Source organism: Phyllostomus hastatus, unplaced genomic scaffold (genome assembly GCF_019186645.2).
Source record: "Phyllostomus hastatus isolate PE091 unplaced genomic scaffold, TTU_PhHast_1.1 phas_contig_40, whole genome shotgun sequence".
Taxonomy (NCBI): domain Eukaryota; kingdom Metazoa; phylum Chordata; class Mammalia; order Chiroptera; family Phyllostomidae; genus Phyllostomus; species Phyllostomus hastatus.
This window is the reverse complement of record NW_025333872.1, coordinates 93,618,073-93,640,836: the sequence shown is the minus strand read 5'-3', so window position 1 is coordinate 93,640,836 and position 22,764 is coordinate 93,618,073. Positions and strand designations below refer to the sequence as shown.

The 22,764-nt window shown below is 54.4% G+C and overlaps 1 protein-coding gene across 9 annotated transcripts in view; it reads right to left on the bottom strand.

Annotated features, from left to right (window-relative positions):
* Positions 1-3,777: 3,777 nt before the first annotated feature.
* The window catches only part of ARID1B (AT-rich interaction domain 1B), a 395,667-nt gene continuing 376,680 nt past the window's right edge, over positions 3,778-22,764 (bottom strand). For all 9 annotated transcript variants that reach the window (XM_045844119.1, XM_045844124.1, XM_045844125.1 and 6 more), the window contains 7 exons: positions 19,881-20,019; positions 19,451-19,623; positions 15,884-16,034; positions 13,254-13,350; positions 11,292-12,075; positions 9,211-9,341; positions 3,778-6,905 (listed from right to left, as the gene is read on the bottom strand). In XM_045844119.1, the coding sequence (XP_045700075.1) occupies positions 5,172-6,905; positions 9,211-9,341; positions 11,292-12,075; positions 13,254-13,350; positions 15,884-16,034; positions 19,451-19,623; positions 19,881-20,019 (3,209 nt within the window). In that variant the 3' untranslated portion in view covers positions 3,778-5,171. The remainder of the gene's footprint in view (positions 6,906-9,210; positions 9,342-11,291; positions 12,076-13,253; positions 13,351-15,883; positions 16,035-19,450; positions 19,624-19,880; positions 20,020-22,764) is intronic.

Below are 22,764 nucleotides of genomic sequence, written 5' to 3'. Positions count from 1 at the left end.
CTGCGGGCCGTCGGGAAAACCTGCTCTGCAGAACATGCAGCCCCTGGGCCCGCTGACCACCGAGCTGACGCAGAAGACGAAAGCCCGTTTCATTATTCCCCTGACCTTGAGTTTCCAGGGAGAGGACACGCACCCCGGAGGCCACGCCCACCACCCACGGAAACACAGCCCACCCCCAGCTAAGGGGGAAGACCAAGGTCCTCCGTCTCTGGGGGAGCTCCCTGCTGGGCGCACCGGGTGAAAGGAGACAGCCCATGAAACACTGGGACCGGCCCTGTGCCGTTTCTGACCCCTGAGACACGCTGCTAGCCACCTCACTTTTAGCATGGGGGTGGGGCGGGGCAAGTTTACTGCATGACTGTGCTAGAGAGACGTGTGCCCCCCAGGCTTGCGAAAGGAAAGGCCAGCTCTTACCGCCTGCGGGGGTCCGGCGCCCTCAACGGGCGGTCCACAGAGACATTCTGCAGAGCCCCCCTTGGCAACACCACCGTCAACAGACTACGCCTTCATGGCTCTTAGTAGAAAAATCAAGAGTGAGAAAAGTCACACAGAAACGTGTGGCTGGTTATGGAAAATGGGAAAATATTCTCTTAGGCCAGATTCCAAAATTGCACAACACACACTCTAGGGCCACGACAAGGGAGAAGTGTCTATGCACAGGTGTGACAGGCCTTTGTCTTCATCCTCTCCTTCCCTCGGCAGCCCCCGGCGGGCACCCCCGCCCCACCGCAGGCGAGGGGGCTGAGGTTCAAAGAACTTAAGTGCCTTGCTGGAGACCACAGGGCCGGCAGAGGATTCCAGAACTCCTTCAGGGAGGACACGTCCGTTTAGTTTAAGGAGTAAGAGTACACTGGGGATACCACGCAGGCGCGGAGAAGTCAGACGTGGTCTCTGGCTGATGCAGGCGCTTCAGAAGGCTCTGCAGTGTGTTTTTTTTTTTTAAAAAAAGGTCCCCGTTAACTAAGTCAGGAAATGCCGGGGACGCCCCAGCGTCTTTTCTGCAGGGTTTCTCAGTCTTTTACACGATAACGGGATTACGGGTGGCTGGGAGAATACGCAAGGCATTTTCCTCTTCAGATCTCTTCTGTTCCTTAGGCTGTACTTTGGGAAAAGCCGGGGGGAAACTCCCAAGTCCCTAAAGCCAAATTCAGGAAGAGGAAAAAAAGGAGTCTCAGCCGTTGGGGACACAGTTGAGGGACTTCCCTCAAGCTCCCCCAGGGACTCCCTGGGTTTACCTCCCAAAGTGAGCTGACTTGGTGAACGGACTGGCGATGCAGAGGGCGGTGTGACTCGGGTCACCTCGAAGTGAAGCGGAGGCCGGGAATCAGCGGACGGAGCGCGACACCCAGTGACTGCAGACGGGCCTGGGCCCGCGTTGTGGTTTGGGAGACTTAGGGACGAAAAAAGGCCTCGAATGCAGTCTTCATGCACACTCTGGTACATTCCTGTCTCCGGGGGCCTAGTGAGCAGCCTGGGGCCCCTGGGCCCCGGGGCTGTCCTTCCCTCCACTTCCAAAGGCACAGCACCCTCACTGGACGACAGGCGGAAAGGATCTGCATTTGGGGGTGGGGGGACCTCAGACAGCACCCGCCCAGCACATCTGCAGAGCACGTGGGCGAGGCCACACCGCTGGGGCTTCACTAGGAGCTTCTCTCCCCACCCTGGGACCCGCCTCCTCAGGGTCTCCGTCCCTCCACGGTTCCTCCCGGCCTGGAGCACAGCTTTGCACACAGTGTGTGCTCAATACCCGGCATCGCCGCTGAGTTCACGAAGAATGGGGCACGCAGCGGGTTGCAGAACCCCCACCGGACGTGTTTATCGGTGTCGTCACACGCTCCTGTGACTATGAGGCTCCCTGCCACCGGGGTGGGGTGGGGCAGGGCAGGGGGACAAACTCAGCAAGAAAACGGGTCATCTGGCTCATTTATAACGCCGCTTCCTTGCAGGCGAACAGAGGGGCGGGGGTGTGGACAGGAAATGGAAGGGTTCCAACAGTTTCTAACTGGATGGACTTCAGGGCCAGGGCCATTTTTTCACAAAAGAGGTAGTTAATAGCTCCCATCGTGCCGTCAAGCTGTTCAGAAACCCCCCTTCAAAAAAATCACTAAGTTTTAAAAAACAGCATAGCTAGTTTTTGAAGAGGCCACATTCACAAAAAAAAAAAAAAAAAAGGAAAACAAAACCAAAAATGGATTCTGTATCATTCTCTACCTCCAACAACATTTTTGAATAGTTTTTTTCTGAGAACATGCCACCCAGTATCTTCTGTGACATTAAAGACATTCACTCAAATACCAACAGATTCAACTTTATAGCACCATTCCAAAATACTAAACTTTCTTTGCACCTTTATTTGTATCTTTTTTTGTACACATATCAAGATGGGCATCCTGTAAATTTCTGGAAAACCTCATAGGAAAAAAAAACAACTACTTTTTAGGACAAAGCAATAACTCAGTTTGTAGGCAGGACGATCTCAGGTGGGCTGTGAGTTCTTCATGGGCTTCTGTCGTCTCGAGTCTGGGGCGAGGGTGGAGAAAGGACGCTAGTCTTCCCGGATCATTCTAGAGACCACGGTGCACGTCAGGACGCACACGCCACGCGCCATGGCCGGGCTCCGGGTGCTGATGCCAACTCAGCCACGACGACAGTCCTCGGTAACGACTTTACTCTTCTCATGGACAACCGGGCTAGTAGGTAACTTCAAACCTTTTTTATTCATACCCCGTAAGACAGGAATTCTAACCATACCGAATTCCCTCCTACAAATCTCCTTATTTGAAGCTTGGAGCTCTAAAATCTGTTCCCAGCAAGCAGATGTATTTCAAGTAGAATTATAAATGGGTTTTTAATTCAACATGTATTTGGCTGCATTGTTATGTAAGAAGACTAAGTGATGTGGGAGTTGATGGATGAGACTGCGTGCAGAAAAAATGTTTTTTTTTTTTTTTCTTGTGACACTCGAGAGTCCCGCTTCCCACTCTGATTGTGACTGCGTGCTCTGGTCTAACTCGTCCGTGTGTGACCGTGAGTGATGCGCCCCAGGTGACAGGCCTGGCAGAGGGCTTGGAGGTGTGAGCATGCGGTGACCGGGAGGGTGCGTGAAGAGGTAGAATCAGGAGGGTGCCCACTAACAGCTTAGTTCTGCAGCAGTTTTAAAGAGAGTGAAGGTGACGCAGTAACAGTCAATCCCAGGAAGAAAAAGTCGAAATGAGAAATGACTAGTATTAAAAAGCTATTGTGCACCAGGTAGGAAGGAATATGAGAATATTAATATGCCCTGAAATAGAAATAATCACTTTGCACTATGTACACGACATACAATATAACATACTCTTTTTAACATTGCACAGTATAAATATTATACACGGTGGAGTCGACTAAATGCAAAAGGACTCTGAGGCACACAGAGGAAACATGGAATAGACTGAACTCTGGTTCAAATTAAGACGGGATCAAGAAAAGGCAGAGTCTCACACGGTCAGGCCAGTGAGCTCGTGAGGCCCCGCCCACAGGCCCTGAAAATCCTCATACCTCGGTGTCGTCGTAGAGTTGATTGCTTCGAACAGAGGCGAAGTAGCTGACTGATTTGAGGTCAGACTGTTGCTCCCCACTCCAAAGCAGGTGACCCCTGAAGGCCCCTCCCGACCTCACGGTTTGGTGACCAGGGGCTGTGATAGTCCACGGCTGTATTTCCACACACCTTGTAAGCAAGCTGGCACTATGGACCCACTTTAAGGAGACTAGAACAGTATTCAAGAACACCCATCACAGTGCTTAACAAGATTTAATGTACATTTATTCTTAACATGTGGAACATATAAAGATTTTATACTGAATAAATGATATTCATTAAGCCAGAGGAAAAGGAGGAATTTACATCAAGATTTTTTTTTTCTCTCTCTTTTTTTTTAAACTACATTATCTTGAAATACAAATGTGGATTCTCGTCACTGAAAAATCTTTGAAGTTGTGTTTCTTCCTTGTAGTTGTATGTTTTTCTTTTTTGTCTGTACTGGTGACCATTTTCTGAATCAATCCGTATGCAACCATTTTCACACCTTGATTCATGAAGCAAATTGTGATCGGCTGCTCTCCCGGAATAGAGCATGACTTTATACATACAGAAACTTGTACATTACCCTCTTTTTTTTTTGTTTTTGTTTTTTGTATTTTTTTCCTTTTTTTGGAGATATGGCCCTAATGAAAAAATATATAAAATAAAAATAAAAAATTATTTAAAATCTACCATCACTTCGTAGTTACCACATCATGAAAAAGAAACTAAAAACTTTGTACTAAAAAAAAAAAAAAGAAAAAAGAAAAGAAAAAAATGAGGGTATGTTTAATGTACAACTTCTATATACATCACAGCCCAGAGGCAGTAAAAAAAAATATTTAAAAAACGATGAAAGGAATCGTGAAGAACTGTCATGTGGAGGGCCCACGGCAGACAGCAGATGTGACGGGAGTGGTGAGGAAGCCAGGTCGTTGATCGCTGTCAGGTACGTATTTTCAATCTTAACTTAAAAAATAAAAACCACGTTATTTTTGCTCCTAGCCTAATGTAACCCTTTTCCTGTGGAGAAACCAGTATCGTGTCATAGTTGGACTACCGACGGACACACCTCCTTGAGCCCCTATACCTACACATCTCTAGAAGTTTCTATTGCACAGAGCTTTGGGCGATGGGACACGGTTTTTGTTTCGGTGTCTGAAGTGTGACACGCCTGGGATATCGGTCATTTTTCACCTTTCTGCCTCAGTGTGGTGAGATTTTCCCATCTTAGCATCTTTAGCCACCACTTTTTTTCTTGAAAGTCAATTTGCTTCCCCCAAAATGCAATACAACATGGAAAAAGAACAATAAAAAGAAAAGCTGTGAAAAATAAAAAGTGACCTTTGAATGCACTAGACAGCAACTTTGGTTAAAAAAAAACAATTAAAAAAAAAACCCCAAACAGATGTACTTATACACACAGACAGCAAATATTAATTTCATAACTGTTCGAATTAATGATTTCTTTAATTCCCAATTGGTAAATAGTGAATGGGGCAGAGGAGCAAAGATTCTCTTTTCCTTCTTCCTGCGCTGGAGAAACGAGAACAGAACACAGCCAGTCCCACGGGAGCTTCTAGCCTTCACTCACACATGCGGCTTCTCACGGGTGTCATAACTGCCCGATCTGAAACAGTACGTCGCAGATGACCGATGCGACCAGCGAGTTCAGGACGGCAGATATCGAGATGTCCAGCAGCCGGCCCTCGTGCAGGAGGAACTCCGAGCGGTTCTCGTCCACCCTGGCCATGGCCAGCAGCGCCTTGGCCGCCCTGCACATCATGTCCACGCTGGGCGGCTCTAGCGGCGGGGGCTGCATGTGCATGAGGTTGTGCTGGCTCTGCTGATACTGGGCCATCGTGACCCCGTCCTCCAGGAAGCTTATCAAGTTTCCAATGCTCCCCTTTTGCACAGCTATCGCCCGCGCTGCCAGCGTGTCCCCTTGGGCCAGGTTCGATAAGAGCGCCATGGACATTTCTCGACAGACTGGGTTTTTGCGGTCCCCAACGTACCTAACTAGCGTCGCGTAGAATTTCTCCTGCCGACTAAACGGAGGCGTGGCCAAGATCAGGTCCACATTGTTGTCCTGGATACTGAGTTTACAGAGGGTCTCCAGCACAAGCCTCTGAGGCGACAGGACGGAGTTGGGTCCCACCGTCGGGAAGGGGTCTTGTGCCTCTGCAGACGGGCACACCATCCAGTGCAGCAAGCCGTCCAAGATGGGCAAGCAGATGCTTTCCGTGTAGGCAGACAAGTCCAGCTGCCCGGAAATGTTGGCCAGCGTGACCAGCGTGTTATCCCGCAGGACCTCGAGGCAGTCCCACCACCACTCGTCCTTGCTGCAGGCCAGCCCTTTGTCCTCGTCTTCCTCCTTCTCGTAGGTCTGCGGCGCTCGCTTCCTCTCCGGGTGCTCGTGGTGGAGGAGGATCAGCTTCCCGAGGATCAGCACCAAGCCCGGGTGTTTGGACATCTCGGCATCGTTGCCAGGCACGAAGGACAGGCTGCGGACGATGTTCGACACGCAGATGCAGCGCTTGGCCAGCGAGTCCTGCCAGTGCGCGATGGTGCAGAGCGGGGTCTCGTCGCGGCTCCGCGGCTCGTCCTCCAGCAGCTTGATGTTCCGGTGGCTCTTGGCCTGGTGGATGCCGAAGGGGAACTTGCTGCTCTCCGCCTGCGCCCCGGGGTTGGCGTCTTCGGGCAGGGCCCCCGGCCTCGCGGACAGGACGTCGTCGATGGTGGCGATGATGCTTCTCTCCTGCTGCTCGTCCCCGTCCCCTCTTCCTTCCGGCTCCTTCTTCCGGCCCGTGGAGCTCAGAGCGGGAGGCGGGCGCCTGCGTGGAGGGATCTCCATCTTGCTCTCGAAGTGAGTCTGGATGTGCTCGGTGGTGTCGCCGCCCCCGAGCTGCCAGTGCAGGAGGCCGCTGGTGAACTCCTGCACCCGGCCCAGCCGGTCAGATCGGTCGACCACGAACAGGTTGTTCTTCTTGACGATCTTGATCGGCAGCTTGTCGAACTTGCTGGCTTGCCTGGGCTTCTCCTTTGGATCTGCAGTGGCGTCGGGAGGAGGCGGGGCCGGGCCGCTCTTCTCCTCCGTCTCTGCCTTTCCGCTGTCTTCCTCCTCCTCCTCCTCTTCCTCCTCCTCCTCGTCGCCCTCGTCCCCCGTACAGTCGGCATCTTCCTCCTCCTTCCCAGAATCGTCGCCCGAGGCCTGGCCATCATCTCTCTTCCCCGCGCTCTGCAGGGCCTTTTGGCTGGGGTCTCCCACTTCATACTCCGTGAGGATCCCAAAAATGTCGATCAGGCATTTCCTAAAGTACTCTACTAACAGTTCGAGGAATCCGGACAGCTGGAGAGGAGAGAGAGAACAGAACAGGCACAACACGTCACACCACCAGAAAGGACCGAGGGGGTCCAAGCCCTGAGCACGGGTGGTGCGTTCCGTGGCGGTTTTCTGCGTTTCTGGCTGGGCCAAGAAGGAGAAACTACTCACCAGTTAGAACGCGCATCCTGACGTTTTCATCACCTACTAAACTGACATCTATTTGCCGTCGGTCTTACCTCCTGCCCGCTCCGCTACACTGTCCACACGGAACTCGCCGGCGAGTTCCGTGTTTCTAGGATGATCATGGGGGGTGGGGGGTGTTTTGCTGCTTTTCACCTTTTTCTGATTTAGACACAATGCACCTGTGAGTCTGTCCTCTCCTGTTCTCTCCCTGAAACTTCGCTTGCCTGCATTTTTACAGTTGTTGCTGTTAAACTAGATGGCTAATTTTGTCTCAGGTGCCACAGGTCACTCTAATTTATGACCTCCGTATTACCTTTGGGAAAAGATCATGGCGGCAACGCAGCATGCATAAACAGGGAGAATTAAAAGCGAGTCAGCGGAGTCCCCGATGAGTGGGCTAGACTGTCCCACGGCATGCAATGGGACACTTCAGCCGCTCCCGACTCTCACTGAGACAGACAACAGCCACAACAAGGGCCAGTTTCCTCCAAGCACGTGTTCGCGGCAAGAAAACCAACAGATGCGGCATCTCTGCCCTCTGCCCACACCGGCCCATGTGGGGATGACACAGGCCAGTCTGTAACAGGTCCTTCAGCGATGGCGTCTGGAAAGCCTGCTGCCAGCGCCCTGGGTTTGGGGGGATCACCAGTGAAGGGAACCCCGAGAGGCAACCAGAAAGAGCCTGCGTTCTTAGGGTGCACAGGCACTGTTTTCTAAGTGGAGGCCTGGGGGCGTCCCCTGCTCCCACACACTGGACTTGACTTTCTCCCAGGGCCAGGGAGCAGGGGGAGCGGACACGGCAGGTCCTGCTATGAAAATGTGGGATCGACAGCGGTTCACCTAAGGCGAGGACAAAGTTAATTATTCACTTTGTGAGTGCTTGTTTTCCGTTGAAATGAACTTCGTGTGATGTTTATGGCCGTATCACTACATTTCCTATCAACGGAAAAGCTGCCTCTCAGGTCCCTAATGAGGACTTAAGTGAGGGAGGAAAGAGAAAGTGGAAGGTTCTGGTCCTATTTCCATGGAAGGAACTAGATGTTTGGGCTTTTTTCCACCCAAAGCAGACTTGTTCACACACAGTAGGGAAAACCACCTTTTCTCCTTTTTGTGTCTAAAGATTTCTTCAGAGTCTGTAGCTAGCTTCCTGATCTGCAGCTCCCTCTCCCTCCTGGCCGTTATGCCGGGAGCTACCCTAAGCCCGGCAACGCGCAGGGGAGGGCTGCGGGCTCACTCGAAGTGGCAGGCGTTTGCACGGCTGCGTCCGGGGACCCGGAGAGGACACACGGAGAAACGGGCCTGGCCGCGAGCGCACGGCTGCTTCAGCCGGGCGACGGGCGCGGGGAACCGTCAGCTGCTGTCTCTGCCTGCACGCGAGCCGACCCTCGAACAGCGTGGGTTTGACCCGCGAGAGTCAGCTCACTCGCAGAATTTTTTTCAGCAGGTTCCCGTGCCGTTTTGGATCTGTGGATGCGGAGGGCGACTGTACGTGTTGATTTACACTATTTTCCACGGACGGCTGGAGCAGCCGTGGATTTCGATACTCACGGGGGGTCCTGGACCAGTCCCCGTGGGAACCCAGGAAGAACGTGTTTGTCTGGGGAGGCAGAGTCCACGTGGGTTTTTGACTGTGTGGGGGCCACCCTTGGCCCCCCACGCTGTTCAAGGGACAACTGCACATTACGTGTCTTATAAATAAGGTTTCTCTTTAATTCTACATGTTTAAAAATTAAAATAGAGGTGTGAGTCCCCTTAGAAAGAAGAGTAACACTCCACTGCAACCTGCTGCGTCCCTAACTCGGACTACAGATATAACTTTGTGTGACACCTGAGTTACTTCCCATTGGTCTGCTAATGCTCATGCTCAACAGCCACTGGACTTGACCATGGTCACCTATTCTACACACACACACACACACACACACACACACAAGGTCACGGTTTCCTTATGAGACACAGGCATGCGTAAATCTCTACAAAGACTGGAATGATCTGGTGCCCAGACGAAGTCCTCGGACGGCCTCGCCCTGACCGGAGCTGGGGACCGGCAGAGCGGGGAGGTGAGTGCCGGCACCGGGTAAGGCTGTGAGCACCACCTACCGTTCTTCGTCTCGGCCGGTCCAGCTGAGGACCGGCGCTGGCTTACCTGGGAGAGGTTGAACGTAGCGACCGTGCTGTCGTCATACAGGAGGATATTGATAGTGTCCAGAGCCCACGTGCTCTCAGCCAGAAGACCTGACTTCAGGGACATCATCACGCGCCACGCCTCCGGAGTGACTGCGGGCGGGGGAGAGAAGCAGCGTGAGCTCGGAGCACGGGAGAACCGGGGAGAGCCGAGGGGTAGGAAAGAAGCAGCGGAGTGCGGGGCGAGGCACTGATTTTAAGGGACTGTTGCGAGGGCTCGCTAAGCACGACCGTTCCCAGATCTTAAGCGGGGGGACAGCTGGACTGAGGGGCGTCGGTGTTTAAGATCCCTCCGCTTTGCGGGTGAAACAAGGACCACACGGGCTCCGGGGTGCGGCGGCCCAGCACTTGGCCTGCCGCTCCCCTCCGCCCTGGCGGGGCCGGCTGCGTCCTGTCCGCGGGCCCGCACTGGGGGCGGACCGCCCGGCGCTACCTGTCTCCCTCCGCCGGCTCCACGCGCCACCGTCTCCCTCCAGGTGGCGGCGAACGCACGCCGGCACAGGTAACGCACAATGAATCCCCCAACGGCACCGCTCAGACAGGAAGTCTGGGTTTCCCCATGCCCTCCTCTTCTACTCCTGAACGCTGACCTCCGAGCGCGCTGCTGGCAAGCACCAGGTGTCCAGGAAAACCTGGACGCTTCCGAGTTTCCAAGAGCCTGGCCCGAGCCAGGGCGGGAGACCGAGGGCGGGACTCTCGTCTCCCCCATGCTCGTTACCGAGGGAGACAGAGCGGCCAGATACGGCGCGTGCAGGGTCTGCCGCGAGCAGGGCCCGGAGAAGGGGCCCCGCCACGGGCCTCGGGCGCGGCGGGAGCGCCTGGCGTGAGGACACGGGCGCGTCAGAGCTCGCCACGGCCGCAACCGACACCAGATGCCAACAGCACCCTCAGGCGCACCTTTCTTTTAATTTCATCTGCTTTTTCAGGTTCTCTAAGATAGGCACGTGATGCTTTCATAAAAGAAAAAGCAAGCTTCCTTTTTAAAGTCAGGAACATAAATTTCCCTGGGCTACAAATACTTAGTACACAGCATAATGTGCACTAGGAAACTTTATAAAAATTTAAACCCATGAGCACACACACACACACACAGAAACATGTGCATACTTTTACATACATTTCCATACATAAAACGGTGCTGGTGCTTGTATCCCTTGCCCGCTTCCCGGGCCCCTCTTCTCTCAGTAAAACCCCTCACTTTTCTCCCCTCTCTCTGTAGCTCTTTAATGTCCGATGATCGAAAACGTCTTTAATACCTTTCTAATCACAGCAAAGGATTTCACGTCAAGCGATTCTGAGATTTTTTTGAAATAATTTTTTCATATAGTCAAGACCTTTAATTCCCTTTGCTGTACTGAACGTACTTCAAAACTAACGCGGGGAGACTGTGTACTCCCAGAGAGTCCAGAGGCCTGATCAGCGTTCAGAACGTCTCCAGCAGGACGAACACGCGCCGCGCGCCGACGGCGCTCAGCTGCAGTGGCTCCCGGGCCCGGGTCTGCCGGTGCTGCCCGGGCCCCGCCGCCGCCGCCACACGGACACACACGCATCTACCTCCACCTCCGCCTGCGTGTGGTCAGGCCCTGCTCCCTCCCGGGGAGACTCACTGTCCGCCTGGACGCCGCCACCCAAGCGGCGGGCGGCCCTCTCTCAGGCCGTCCAGCGTTCCACCAGCCCCACAGCTGCCCTCTAATAAGCACGTGCGGCAGCGATGAAGTGCTTGGTCAAGGCCCAATCTCCAAGCCCAAAGCCTAGTCCACAGTCGCTGAGGCTTCCCCGGTTTCTCACCTGGAGCTACCGGTCTTACACAGTAACACGCCCGCGTAAACACACCGCTTGAATTCACGCTCTTCCCCGGCGCTGCCTCTTAATTCAGACCAGTGAGTTGCCACCAGCCCTGGCTGCTCCTTACAGAAACACGACAGTCTGTTCCCCTGAGAATTCCCCGCCTCGGGGAGAGGCACAGGCAGCGCACTGCGCTGCACCGGCACCCCGAGGCCACGCCCGGGACGCGCTGCAGGAACCAAGCCCGGGCACGCTTACCGATGTCCTTTGAGGTAATCTTTCGCCTTTGTTTCAGGACCGGCTGCGAGGCCTCCACGGAGCCGGGAGGGAAGGTGATCTCCCTCCGGATTGGGGGGGGCTGGGGGGGCGGCCCGGCGACCTGGGACGTGGGCACGGCGGGCATGACCTTCTGCATCTTCATGGAGGGCAGGAAGGGAGACTTGCTGGGCGACATGCGGCTCTCCAGGGAGCGCGGGAAGGACGCGGGGCTGGGCGCCCTGGAGATGTGGTTTGGCAGCGACGGCGGCGTCTGGTAGGACGACGGCGGCGGGCGCGTGACGGGCTGCATGGAGGCGGAGGAGGGCAGGTAAGGCTGACGCTGGCTGACGTGGGAAGGCCACGGGCTCTCGTGATTGATCCGCTGGTCAGGGACCATCATGTCGTCCGCGCGGTTCATGCTGGGGTACGGCGGCGCCTGCGCGGGGCCGCCGGGGCCCTGCCGGTTCTGGTAGGGGTAAGGCATGTCGTTCCGCGCCGCCCACATGCTCTGCTGGGGCCCCTCGCCGGAGGCCGAGGGCATGGGGCCGCCCATCATCTGCGGGGGCATGGCGTGCGGCTGCATCTGGCCCGGGCCCTGCATCCTCTCCCGGTTGTACGGGTACGGGTACTGGCCCTGCAGGGGCCTGCGGTCCGGGCCCGAGTAGGAGCCGCCGTACTGGTTGTACATCTCCTGCTGCTGGCTGCCGTACTGCATGTTGTACATGTCCCCCTCGTGGCGTTTGGCTGGAGGCCCGTACATGCCGTCCATATGGCGTTTGTAGTTCTGAAATTCACAGAGAGACAAGTCACACCGATGTGCTTTTACAGGGAGAATCACGCAGGTGCACTGTGCCAAACAGGTATCACCTGGTGGGTGTTCACGCCGCAGTGACTACGGGAAGCCCTTACAACAACCGAGGACGGGCAGTTTATGTATTGTTTCACTGTCACACTGTACCATGCCACTGTACTGCTAAGAGGACTTCCCAAGTCTATTTTCAAGTGCGTGGGAAGTAAGAGCCTCCTGACCTGGCATTCCCAGGACTGCACCACCGGGGGGTGGCTTTGGTGACTACCACACAGGCTGGGGGGACAGGGGCTTGGACTGACACTAAGGCGACCCCAGTGGGTCAAAGGATAAATAAATCTCACAGGGACAGGAGTGTTCTCAGGGCTGACCTGAGAGGCAGGCTCCTGGGTCACACAGACCCCTCAGGCCTTGCTTTACAGAACGCCCCCCCCAGAGGAGCGGACTCCTCAGACGGGACCCGCCTGTGCTGCCCTGACGCCTGACCTCCACGGCCCCTGCTCCAGCTCCCAGCTTGTCCAGGCCAGACGCCCACCCCCCCGCCCCCAAGAGCCCTGCTGGCCCCGGCCTCTGAGGCCAGGCTTGGGCGCAGCCACTGCCACTAAGCTTTCCTCTTGGGGACGCCAGGGGCACCCGCACCTGGCCAGGGTGTGAACGTCCTGATGGGAGGACGACGCTGACACGTGTGATTAGTGTTCTTTCACTTTCCCTGAAAACGGCCGAAGACCAGTTGGCTTACCGACACAATGCGACGTACACGCACGCGCCAGTGGAATTAAATACATGTTCAAACTCCCCTCTATTTCACCAGAGACCTTAGCTCTCAAAGCTGTTGAGAAACAGTCTGACTATGACAGTGCACACGACAGACATGTTTAAAATGTAGTAAGCTGGGCTCGCTATTGTTTACAAGGCCGAACGTCCTCGACTTCTTTCACGTTGTGTCTGTCTGTTTCAGGAGACCACGTATCAGGAGCTATTTTTAATTTGCTGACTGCAGAATCCTAAGACTGCTTTCTAGCACCAGTAAACACCTTGTGGTTGTTCATTCCACGCTAGCCAGTTGTGTCACGGCTGCCAGAGCTCTCCAGCAGTGACCCAGGTCCGAGCTCTGAACTGAAAGCACGGAGGTGCCCGCCCACTCGCCCACTCACCGGCTGCTGCGCGTACAGGCCCGGCTGGTGTCCTCCGTACGGCGGCTGTCCTGAGGGGGGGCCTTGGCCTGGGTACTGCTGCCCGTAGGGCTCATGCCTGGAATGAGGCATTCAGAGAAAACTTTAGGCCAAGAGAGAAAGGAACAGCCCATTTCCCGAAACTCCACGCTCCTCCACGGCTTCTCCGCCTTTTACTCACACACCTTCCTTCCGACAGAGGCCGTCTGAGCAGCCGCAGACTTGAACTTTTGGCAAGAGGGATGGGAACGCCCATTGTGGGACGGCTGCCAGTCTCCTGGCTAGAGGCAGGAGGAGTCTGAGCTGGCGGGGCGGGCACCCTCTGGCTTTGAGCAGAGGCCCGCCCGCCCGCTCCCGAGAACGGGGAGCATCCTGTGGGACTGGGGTGTGGGGTGTCAATGAAAGCAGGAGACAACACAGCCTGAGAGTCCAAGCAGTGCTTCTGAGGGCACCACGCACGACATGGACACGTACTAATGGAAAATAGTTCTCCCTCTCACTTCCCCATTATGAATAAGAAGTGTTCGATTTTCTAAAGGTACACTTCAAAATTAATCCAAGTGATATTGAGTTAGTTAATAATTATATGGATGGTAGCACTCAAAATTTCAAAGCCCTATAGGTACTAAAAGGCTTATAGAGAAAAGAATAATGGGAATGGTTTAAATGTATTTCTATGAAATCATTCCCATTTTAAGATTCATTTTTTTCAGCGACTTTACTGACAAATTATAAATATCATAACAAAATAGCATGTCCCAAAAACCCAATAGATTTGAACTTTAAAACAATAAACTGGTGTAGTTACTATATATCTTGTAAAAAAAGAGAATACTTAGACCGAATATATTCCTAAACTGCTCAATGAACGAGAATGATAAAATAAACGCACTTGTAGAATGTCGCATGCAAACCAGAGCCAGGGGCGGTTCTGGTTTGGCCAGCGGCGTTGGCGCCCGGAAGGAAGCCCGTGGTCGGGAGGCGAAATGTAACCGACACGGGTCACCTTTAACCCGAACGGGTAACACTGGTCAGAGGGGAAAACTCGGCAAGAAGGCGAACCCCTCTCTCGAGTGCAGCACGGCCGGTGCGACTTCCAAACCCGGGCCGCGGAGCACTCCGGAAGGCGTTCTAGAAGCAACAGGAAAGTGTGCGTATCTGCCTCGAGTCCTCTAAGACTGGGCGTCTCTGGACAATTGTTCTCTGATCTCGTCAGCCAACACACACACACACACACACACGCAGCAGCTTCCGCTGGACCCTCAGAAACACACCAAATCTAGGCCGAGTCCTCGACTCAGTACCCCAAACACTTCCATGGTGAACTGATCTGATGCGGATGTTGTAAACACGCATGCGCTGTCCTTCCCCGGGGCAAGAACTGTTGGTCTAGATGTGTAAGTCCCCACGCGATGCCTACGTCACCTCAAGAACCAGGCTCAAACTTTCGCCCTCTGTGTTAAGCCGGGGACACCTCTTCCCTTCTTAACTGTCCCCGGCACGTGGTCCGATGAGTGGGGGGCCGGTGAGTGGTGGGCCAGTGAGCGGGGCACCGCTCTGGTCCCCCGGACTCTGAAGGGAGGAAAGCCCCCCATCCAGAGGCGTGCCCACGTGGCTAGGGCTACAAAGGGAGCTTCTGAAGGTGCCTCCACTTTCCCCTTGAGAAAACGCCATTATTACTACATTAAAGCCTGGTCTCCGAGCACTGCTCTCAGGGAGGCGAGGGGGGCGACGAGCGAGCCGACCGAGACCGAGAGGAGGGCCTGCCTGCGGTAAGAACGGCGCCGGGCGCAGGCCCGGGGCCTCCCTGGCCGCGGCGGCGGCCTGCCCTGAGCACCGCCGTCTCAGGGAGCAGCTCCCTTGCCCCTCGCAGACACGCAGCCCTGGCTCCCTTCTCAGTACAGGCAACGCTGGGTCGGTGCTGCCACGTGACCTGCTGGTTTCCTGCCAGACGCCATCCTCCTGCACGGAAGCTGGGGTGAGGCCAGTGCTGCAGCTCTTCTGGGAGACGTCTGTTAGGAGCACAGTGCGCCCCCAGCCCCCGCGTCCACCGGGAGGAGTGGGGACCTCTGAAGACAAGGTCTTGCTGCAAGGGCTTCCCGAGAACTCGCGCGCCCGAGTCTGCCGGCAGCCCCTGCGGCCACCGCTGCACAGCCCTGCCCTGAGGAGGAGGAGGACCTGCGGGGGAGGGGGGCGGGCTGAGCTGACGCCCACGAGGTCCTTCCAGGTCACCACACGTGGGAGCCACACGTGGGAGCGGGAGGTGCCAGTCTCGGCGTGGTCACAGAGAGCACCGAGTGCTGGCAGGGCCGCTGTGACCTGGGACAGTTGCGGCCTCGAGTTCTCAGGGAGGAGACACGCCACGGCACCGGCTCCAGCCTGTTTCCAGGCCACACCTCCGGGCGTCTGCCTCACACACACAGCTGCACTCAGCTGCCCGGGGACAGGGCCCTTCTCCCGGTCCCGTGACAGCCTGCCTTCCAGTGAAGGCAGCCGCCGGACGGACACCCACAGTCCTTTATGAATGCCGGCAGGAAAGCAGACGTTGTGTCTGCGGGGAGGGAGCAGAGCCCCCAGCAGACGGCTGCACCTTCGCCCCAGGAGACACTCACCTCCGGTCGTAGGTGGTTCCGTAGGGAAACTGCTGCCGCTGCCCCATGCCCAGGCCGGACATGGCTCCGGAGGGGCTCTGGTTGTACATGTCCTGCATGCTGCTCGTGGGCATCGGCCCTTGCGTCATGAAGGGCTCGCTGCCTCCAGGCACTGTGGGGTTGTAAACGACAGACGGCGGTGAGCATTTGCAAAAGCCAAGGTCCCTTTCCAGTCAAGTTATCCTTAATCCGGCAGCTACATCTTATCCGTAGCACCGCACGGCCCGTCCCTGTGCTCGGGCAGAACCCCTGAATGTGATGGGATGCGGTCACCTCCCATGGCAAAGGGGACTTCACAGATGTCACCGAAGGTACTCATCAGCTGACTGTGAACTAACCAAGAGAGACTGTCCACGAGTCCCTTGTAAATCCACATCTGAGTGTCTGAGCACAGCCAGTCAGAGAGGCCCTCCCTCCGCCCTTGAAGAAGCACCTGCCTTGCAGTGGGGGTGTCAGCTGCGAAGACTGCCCCCCAGGTGACCGTCAACAAGACGCCTCATTCCACAGCCGCAAGGAACCAAGCCCTGCCCACAGCCTGAGTGGGCCGAGGAGCCCCAGCCCCAGAGCAGGTCTCCACCTCGCTGACGCCTGACCTCTGCCGCGGGAGCCCCTGAGCTGGGAACCCGCAGAACCGGGACATCAAACCGATGCCGTTTTCGGCTGCTGCGTTTGTGGTCATGTGTCATGCAGTAACGCTGGAAACAAACGCAGGTCAGGTCCTCAGAAAGTTAGTACACTTCCGAGGTTACTTCCTCGTCCACTAAATGAAGCTGGTGACACATCAAATGGAGTCCGGTGAGGAGGAGACGAAGTACACTTACCAAGGTAGTTCCCTTCCCGAGGGGGTGGGGGAAGCGAACACCTGGACACGCACCCCCACCCACGGACGCACCCCCAGATCAGGACGAAGGACATCACGAGGGGGTTAAGAACTGCTCAAGAATGGATGAGGGACACTTTTTCCATCAGGGGGCAGAGTGGCAATGAGGTCAAATAGGCAAATTAGCATCAGCTCAGAGCCTGAAGGAAATTGGGTCAAGCCCAGAAACTGGTCTGTACGCAAATTAAACATTTTCATGCAAGTCTCAATTGATACATAGCACTACTGCTTCTTCACCCGATGAAGGTTGTGACTTTCATCTTACAAGAGGCAGACACTGGTGAAGACTCTGTGAACCGATGAACCTGCGAGGCTGGCAGAGTGTGCAGGTAAGGAAGCCTCATGCTGGTGGAAGGTGTCTGTTCGCTTCACTTCCCCATCATCTTTGTTTATTTACTTATTTGAGAGAGGACGAGAGAGGGAGAAATTTGGGGGGAGAAACATCGATATGAGAGATAAACACTGATCAGTTGCCTCTCGTATGTCCCCCATTTGGGACTGAACCTGCAACCCAGGCGTGTGCCCTGACACGGAATCAGACTGGCGACCTTATGCTTCGTGGCACGATACCCACCCAGCCGAGTCAAGGCTCACATACTTATCTCGTCTCCATCAAGCCTCAGCAGGATGAGTTTTGATGTTATTTTCCATTTTATAGATGTAAAAACAGAGATAGACAAAAATGAAGGGGAATAATTAAAGTTAAATAGCTTAATTTCCCAATATACAAAGGGTCCTTAAAAATCAGTAAGAAAAAAGATAATCAAATTAAAAAATGGGCAAATGGCAAACACAAAAGTGGATTGTCACAAGGACAAGAAAAATAAATAGCCAAGCCCTGGCTGGTGTGGCTCAGTGGATTGAGTGCCAGCCTGTGAACCAAAGGGTCACCGGTTCGATTCCCAGTCAGGGCACATGCCTGGGTTGCAGGCCAGGTCCCCAGTGGGGGGCGCACTTGAGAGGCAACCACACACTGATGTTTCTCTCCCTCTCTTTCTCCTTTCCTTCCCCTCTCTCTAAAAATAAATAAAATCTTTAAAAATAAAAAGAAAATTAGCCAATAAATATCTGAAAAGATGCACGGCCTCACTAATGATTAAAGAAATCCAAGTTAAAACAATGATGAGGTGCTTCCCCTCCTAATCTGACTGGCGAATATTCGGATGACTGGTAATAATCGTATTTAGTGTGGGAGTGGGGTCCACGCACTCACACTCTCATTCGGAGAGTGACAGCAGATCGGCACGGCCTCTGCCAACGCCCGCCACGGCAGGCCGAGCCTCAGTGCCTGCCCGCGGGAGCACACTCCCAGGAGTCACAGCCGGTGAAGTCCCCTCCCACCGCGAGACCGGGCTCAGACCTGCTCCGACCAATGGGCCACGTGAATCGGCTGATGGCGCTTGTCCTCCTGGAGTGCCCCTTCCTGAGACCCACCCAGTGTCACCTGGTGCCTGGGAAATTCCCGGGGGAGGCCCCGTGGCACCAGCCGTGTTCCCAGTGCAGCGTCCGGATGGCACCGGCCATTCAAGTGACACCCCAGCTCACAACAGAACTATCTAAGAAACAGTACCCCCACCCACCACCATAGCAGGCGGACAGGCGGGGCCAAGGCCACGAGGCCCCCGGGTCTCAGACTAGGCTCTTTTATCCACTGTCTCTCCCGTCTGTGGGGCAATGAGGACATGGAACAGGGTGTCCACTGATGATGGTCAGTAAGTTAAAAAAATCAGAGCACTGCCAAGTTCACTGACAGAACACGGCGGGCTGAGGAATGGAGACTTTGACAGCACCGGGGACAGGGCTGCAGGAGAACCCGCCTCCTGGGGTTTTCTGTTCACCTTCTTTACCTTGGCACCAAACGGACCTGTGTTATAAAGCTGCAAGCCAGCTGAAGGGCGTGGGAAATGTGAGACGGGACTTCCTTCCTGGGCGGCTGTATCCCTTACACGGTCGATAAGGACAAGTTACGCGGCTGCCTGCGGCCTGGCGAGGCAGCCCACAACCACCCCCGCCCTCCGCGGCACGGACACTCCCTGGCCCGCGGAAACCAGGGAGACGCAGCTCTCGCCGACGATGCAGCGCATAGGTAGGAGACTGGCACGGTTCACAGCAACTTCAGAAGCCAGATTTCAAACACCGCTAATTATTTTTCCATGTTCTTATGATGATCATATTTTCCCGAGTCTAAAAATGTAACACAGCCCCCAACGGCACTAACAAAATGTTCTAACGTTTCATCTCACTAAGAAAAATAGCCGCCTCCAACACTCACAAAGCTTTTGAATTTCTGCGTTTATGGATTTGCTGCACGTTCTGCACAATCTTTACTTGGAATAGCAGCTCGGAAGCTTGGAAGGAAAAAGTGTAGATTATCTTGCTCTACGTAACAGATAAATCTGCAATGTTACCCTATATAATACATGAGTGTATTTTGTGGTTTGATTTACTTTTTGTTGCTGTCTCGCTAGGTCAGGTATGCACGACCCTTCCCGGCGCCCAGCCCCAAGCCCAGCCCACGCAGTGTGACTGCCACAGAGCAGCCACTTGGTGGCGTTCAGAGCCCCTCTGCTCAGTGTGCCTTTGGGTGCATTCTCTCGGAGAGGATGCCCCGGGGACCACCAGCCTGGGAGAGGCCTCTCTGCACTCACCTTTTCTCATGCCCCCGAAGGGGTCCTTGTTGGGTTCATAGGGCACCCTGCCCATCACGTCGGGCATGCTCAGGCCCTGCTGGTACGGGGCGCTCGGGGTCATGGAGTTCCGTTTGGGGAACGAGGAGTCACTCGCGTCCGAGAAGGGGTCGTGCACGCTGACTGTACTGCTTCTGGGGTGGCGAGAAAGAGGAAGGCTTAGTGGCACGGCCAGAGCTGTTACCTCCAGACACTTACTCAGAAAACAAGCTCATCTTGAAATCTGCAAATGTAAAAACTATCCAAAATAAGTGACGTGGATAAAACTAGTAGTGTTCAACATGTAAAAACTCCCTAGAGAGTACTAGTTCTTTTCTCTCTGAGGTTTGCTCCAGGAAACTACGACTGACCGGTCTGACTCTGTAGGGCTCACACGGTTCTTTCACCGTACCTGCCGCCTTGCATCGGGGTCATCTGTCCGTGAGGGGTGGAGGCTGGAGTAGGCGGCTTCAGGTCACCCGGAACCTCCGCCATCGAATTACTGCCAGTCGACTGGGGGGTCTGGGGACCTTGCAAGGATCCGGAGTTAGCTGACAGTAGGAAGTACAAAGAGAAAATGGGGAAAGAAAACCAGGTTATCAAAGTAAGGTTATCCTTGCTAGTATTAAAAAAAAAACAACAAAATAAACAAGCAAACAAAACCCCAAATAATGAAGAAAACAACAAAACCCTATCTTATCCATTGCTGGCAATGATGTAATAAAACTAGCTGCTCTTCCATTTTTCATAGAGATATAATGGACATATAACATTATAATAGTCTTAGGTGTACAATATAGTAATTTGATATTTGTATCTATTGGAAAATGATCACCATGGTAAATCTAGTTAACATCCTTCACCAGGTGTAGTTATGATTCTTTTTCTCGTGACGAGAACTACTCTTACACTGTAGTAAAAATCAGGAAAAGTTGCTTTAGTGAACTATTAGGAAATATACTTCACTTGTGGGCCATAAAATGTAGTTATTCTTTTTGACCGGGTAATGACTTTCCTGGGTATTTATCCCAAGAAAATAATCTAGTATAAAGAAGGTTTAAGGCAGAAAAATGTTTATTTTAGTGTTGTTTATAATGCAGATAATTTATATGTCTGAGAATAAGAAAAGTGGGATGAAAATTTTGGTGTATTAATCTGATGGACTATTGTGATGTTTTAGAAAAAAATTAGAAAAGTCAGTTCTGGTCTCAGGCAATGAAAAATGTTTCAGTGGAAAAACGATGACACAAAATAACAACGGGCCTCCTCTCGTAGCTCAGGGCTTCCTCGGCGCCCGGGTGCCTGTGCTCCGCGCGCCGGCGGTGACGCTGGAGCTGGGAATCAGACCGGCTGCTGCAGCACAGCCCTGGCTCGGAGCCCTTGAAAGTCACTATCCGAGTTTTGAGAGTTGGCTCTAATTATAATCACATTCTAATAACAGAGCTCAGAGCCGAGCCATCTTCCCAAAATTTAAGTGGGATTCTTGAAAAGTGAACCTCGCCTGAGAGGGAAAGCAGTGTTTGAAGGGCTCCCGCTTTATCCTGGAGCCCAGGGCCCTTAGTGGGGTAGGTGTTCCGACAGGTACGGGTTTCACTTGCTAATTGCTTACTGAAGGAATTTAACGGGCTCACTCGACGGCGGGCTCTCTCCGCGCCTGGATTTCCGCGTGTGCCAAGCCGACAAGGACGGCAGAGTTACTGGCTGCCCGTCAACGGCAGCCCCGCACATGCCGCCATCTACCGGCCCTCTGCGGTGCCGTCCCCGAGGCCCACGGCGGCGACCACCGCGCACGCTTTCCTGTCGAGGAGGCTGAGTTACACCGACCACCGGGGGGGTGTCACAGAGTGCGTGGAGAGGAGTCGGGGACGGCACCAGGCCACCCCTCCTCCTACTCAGGCCGCACCGCTCCCGCGAGGCCGGGGCTGCCCGGGGCCAGCCTGGCCAGGCCCCGCAATGAGGAGCGGCCGGCAGGCTGCGCGTCCTGTGCAGCGGCTCCCCTGGGTGCCCGGGGCGACTTCACAAACCAAATTCTCGTGAAACCCCAGCAGTGCGTATTTAAAAACCTAACAGAAGGAAGAAGCGGAGTCTTCCATAAACACGCAAGGGTAGTCCTACAGACGTGACTGGCCCAGAGCGGAGGGCTAGCATCTCACGTCCAGGGGCAGACGGCACGGCGGCCTGCATGCCTCCTTGGAAATGTGGTTCACAAGGCTGGGATTTCAGAATGAACCTTATTTACAAGGATTCACATTTACAGCTCATAAAAAAAAAAAAAAGAGGAGGAAAAATTCTTCCCTCTTGCCAGAGTTTCTTCCTTCCCTTTCAGGGGAAAAAAAAAAAAAATGAATGCAACCTCCTGAAGCTCCATTAATAGCGGAGGCTGGCACGCAGTCTAGGATGTCCCTACCTTCTGCCAGAAGCTACAAATGTATACTCGAAAGTAAACAATGGAAAGGTTACTGAAGGTTAAGTACATTCACACACTTCAGACTGTACAGCCAGACTCCTGGCTGGGAAGATAATTTACGCAGCACGAACCTGGTGCCCTACTTCTGGCTGGGGTTGCGGGAAGGAAGGCGGGGGGGGGGGGGGGGGAGGAAGAAGAGCTGATCTGTCCCAGGTCTGCGGTGACTGGAGGTCACCCAGAGGGCACCTTTGTTTATAACCTGAGCCCCTTTCTCATTTATCTTCCACTGAGGATTCCCTAGTTGGGTCCGTGACAGGTTCTGTGACATCACCTGTCAGCTAATAATAGAAACGCAGCCAGCCACCTGCCAGCAGAGATGGATGGGTTTTAGGTTACAGACTGACTAATTGAACTAGGAGCTTCCCGGTCCCGCCCCCGGGGCTCCGCCCAGGCAGGACTCCGCCCCCTGCCTCCCCGTCGTTTACAGGCTGCCCTGGCCAGCCGAGGCAGAAATTCCTGCCGCTGTTCATTCGAAGTCCACCAGCTTTTATAGTTTTATTATAATGAGATCCCCGCTGGCCCCTTAAAGATGCACCTGCAGCCCAGCCTTGTCCAGGTCTCATGGGGGGGGCGCTTTCCTCGGCTGACTCGCTGCAGTGGCTGGGAGACTGGGGGAAGCTGCTCTCGGGGGCACGGAAGGGCGGGTCCACAGCGAAGGCCCCGACCGCCCCGAGGGCTGAGGGTCACTCCTCCCGGGGCCGACAGAACTGAATTTCAGATCCCCACCAGCCATGCCAGATCAGAACTGGATTCAGACGGATGACTTCGAATGCTCCTGGAATACTACCAAATGACCTAGAATTTAAGTTGGTTCAGTGACCACTTAAAA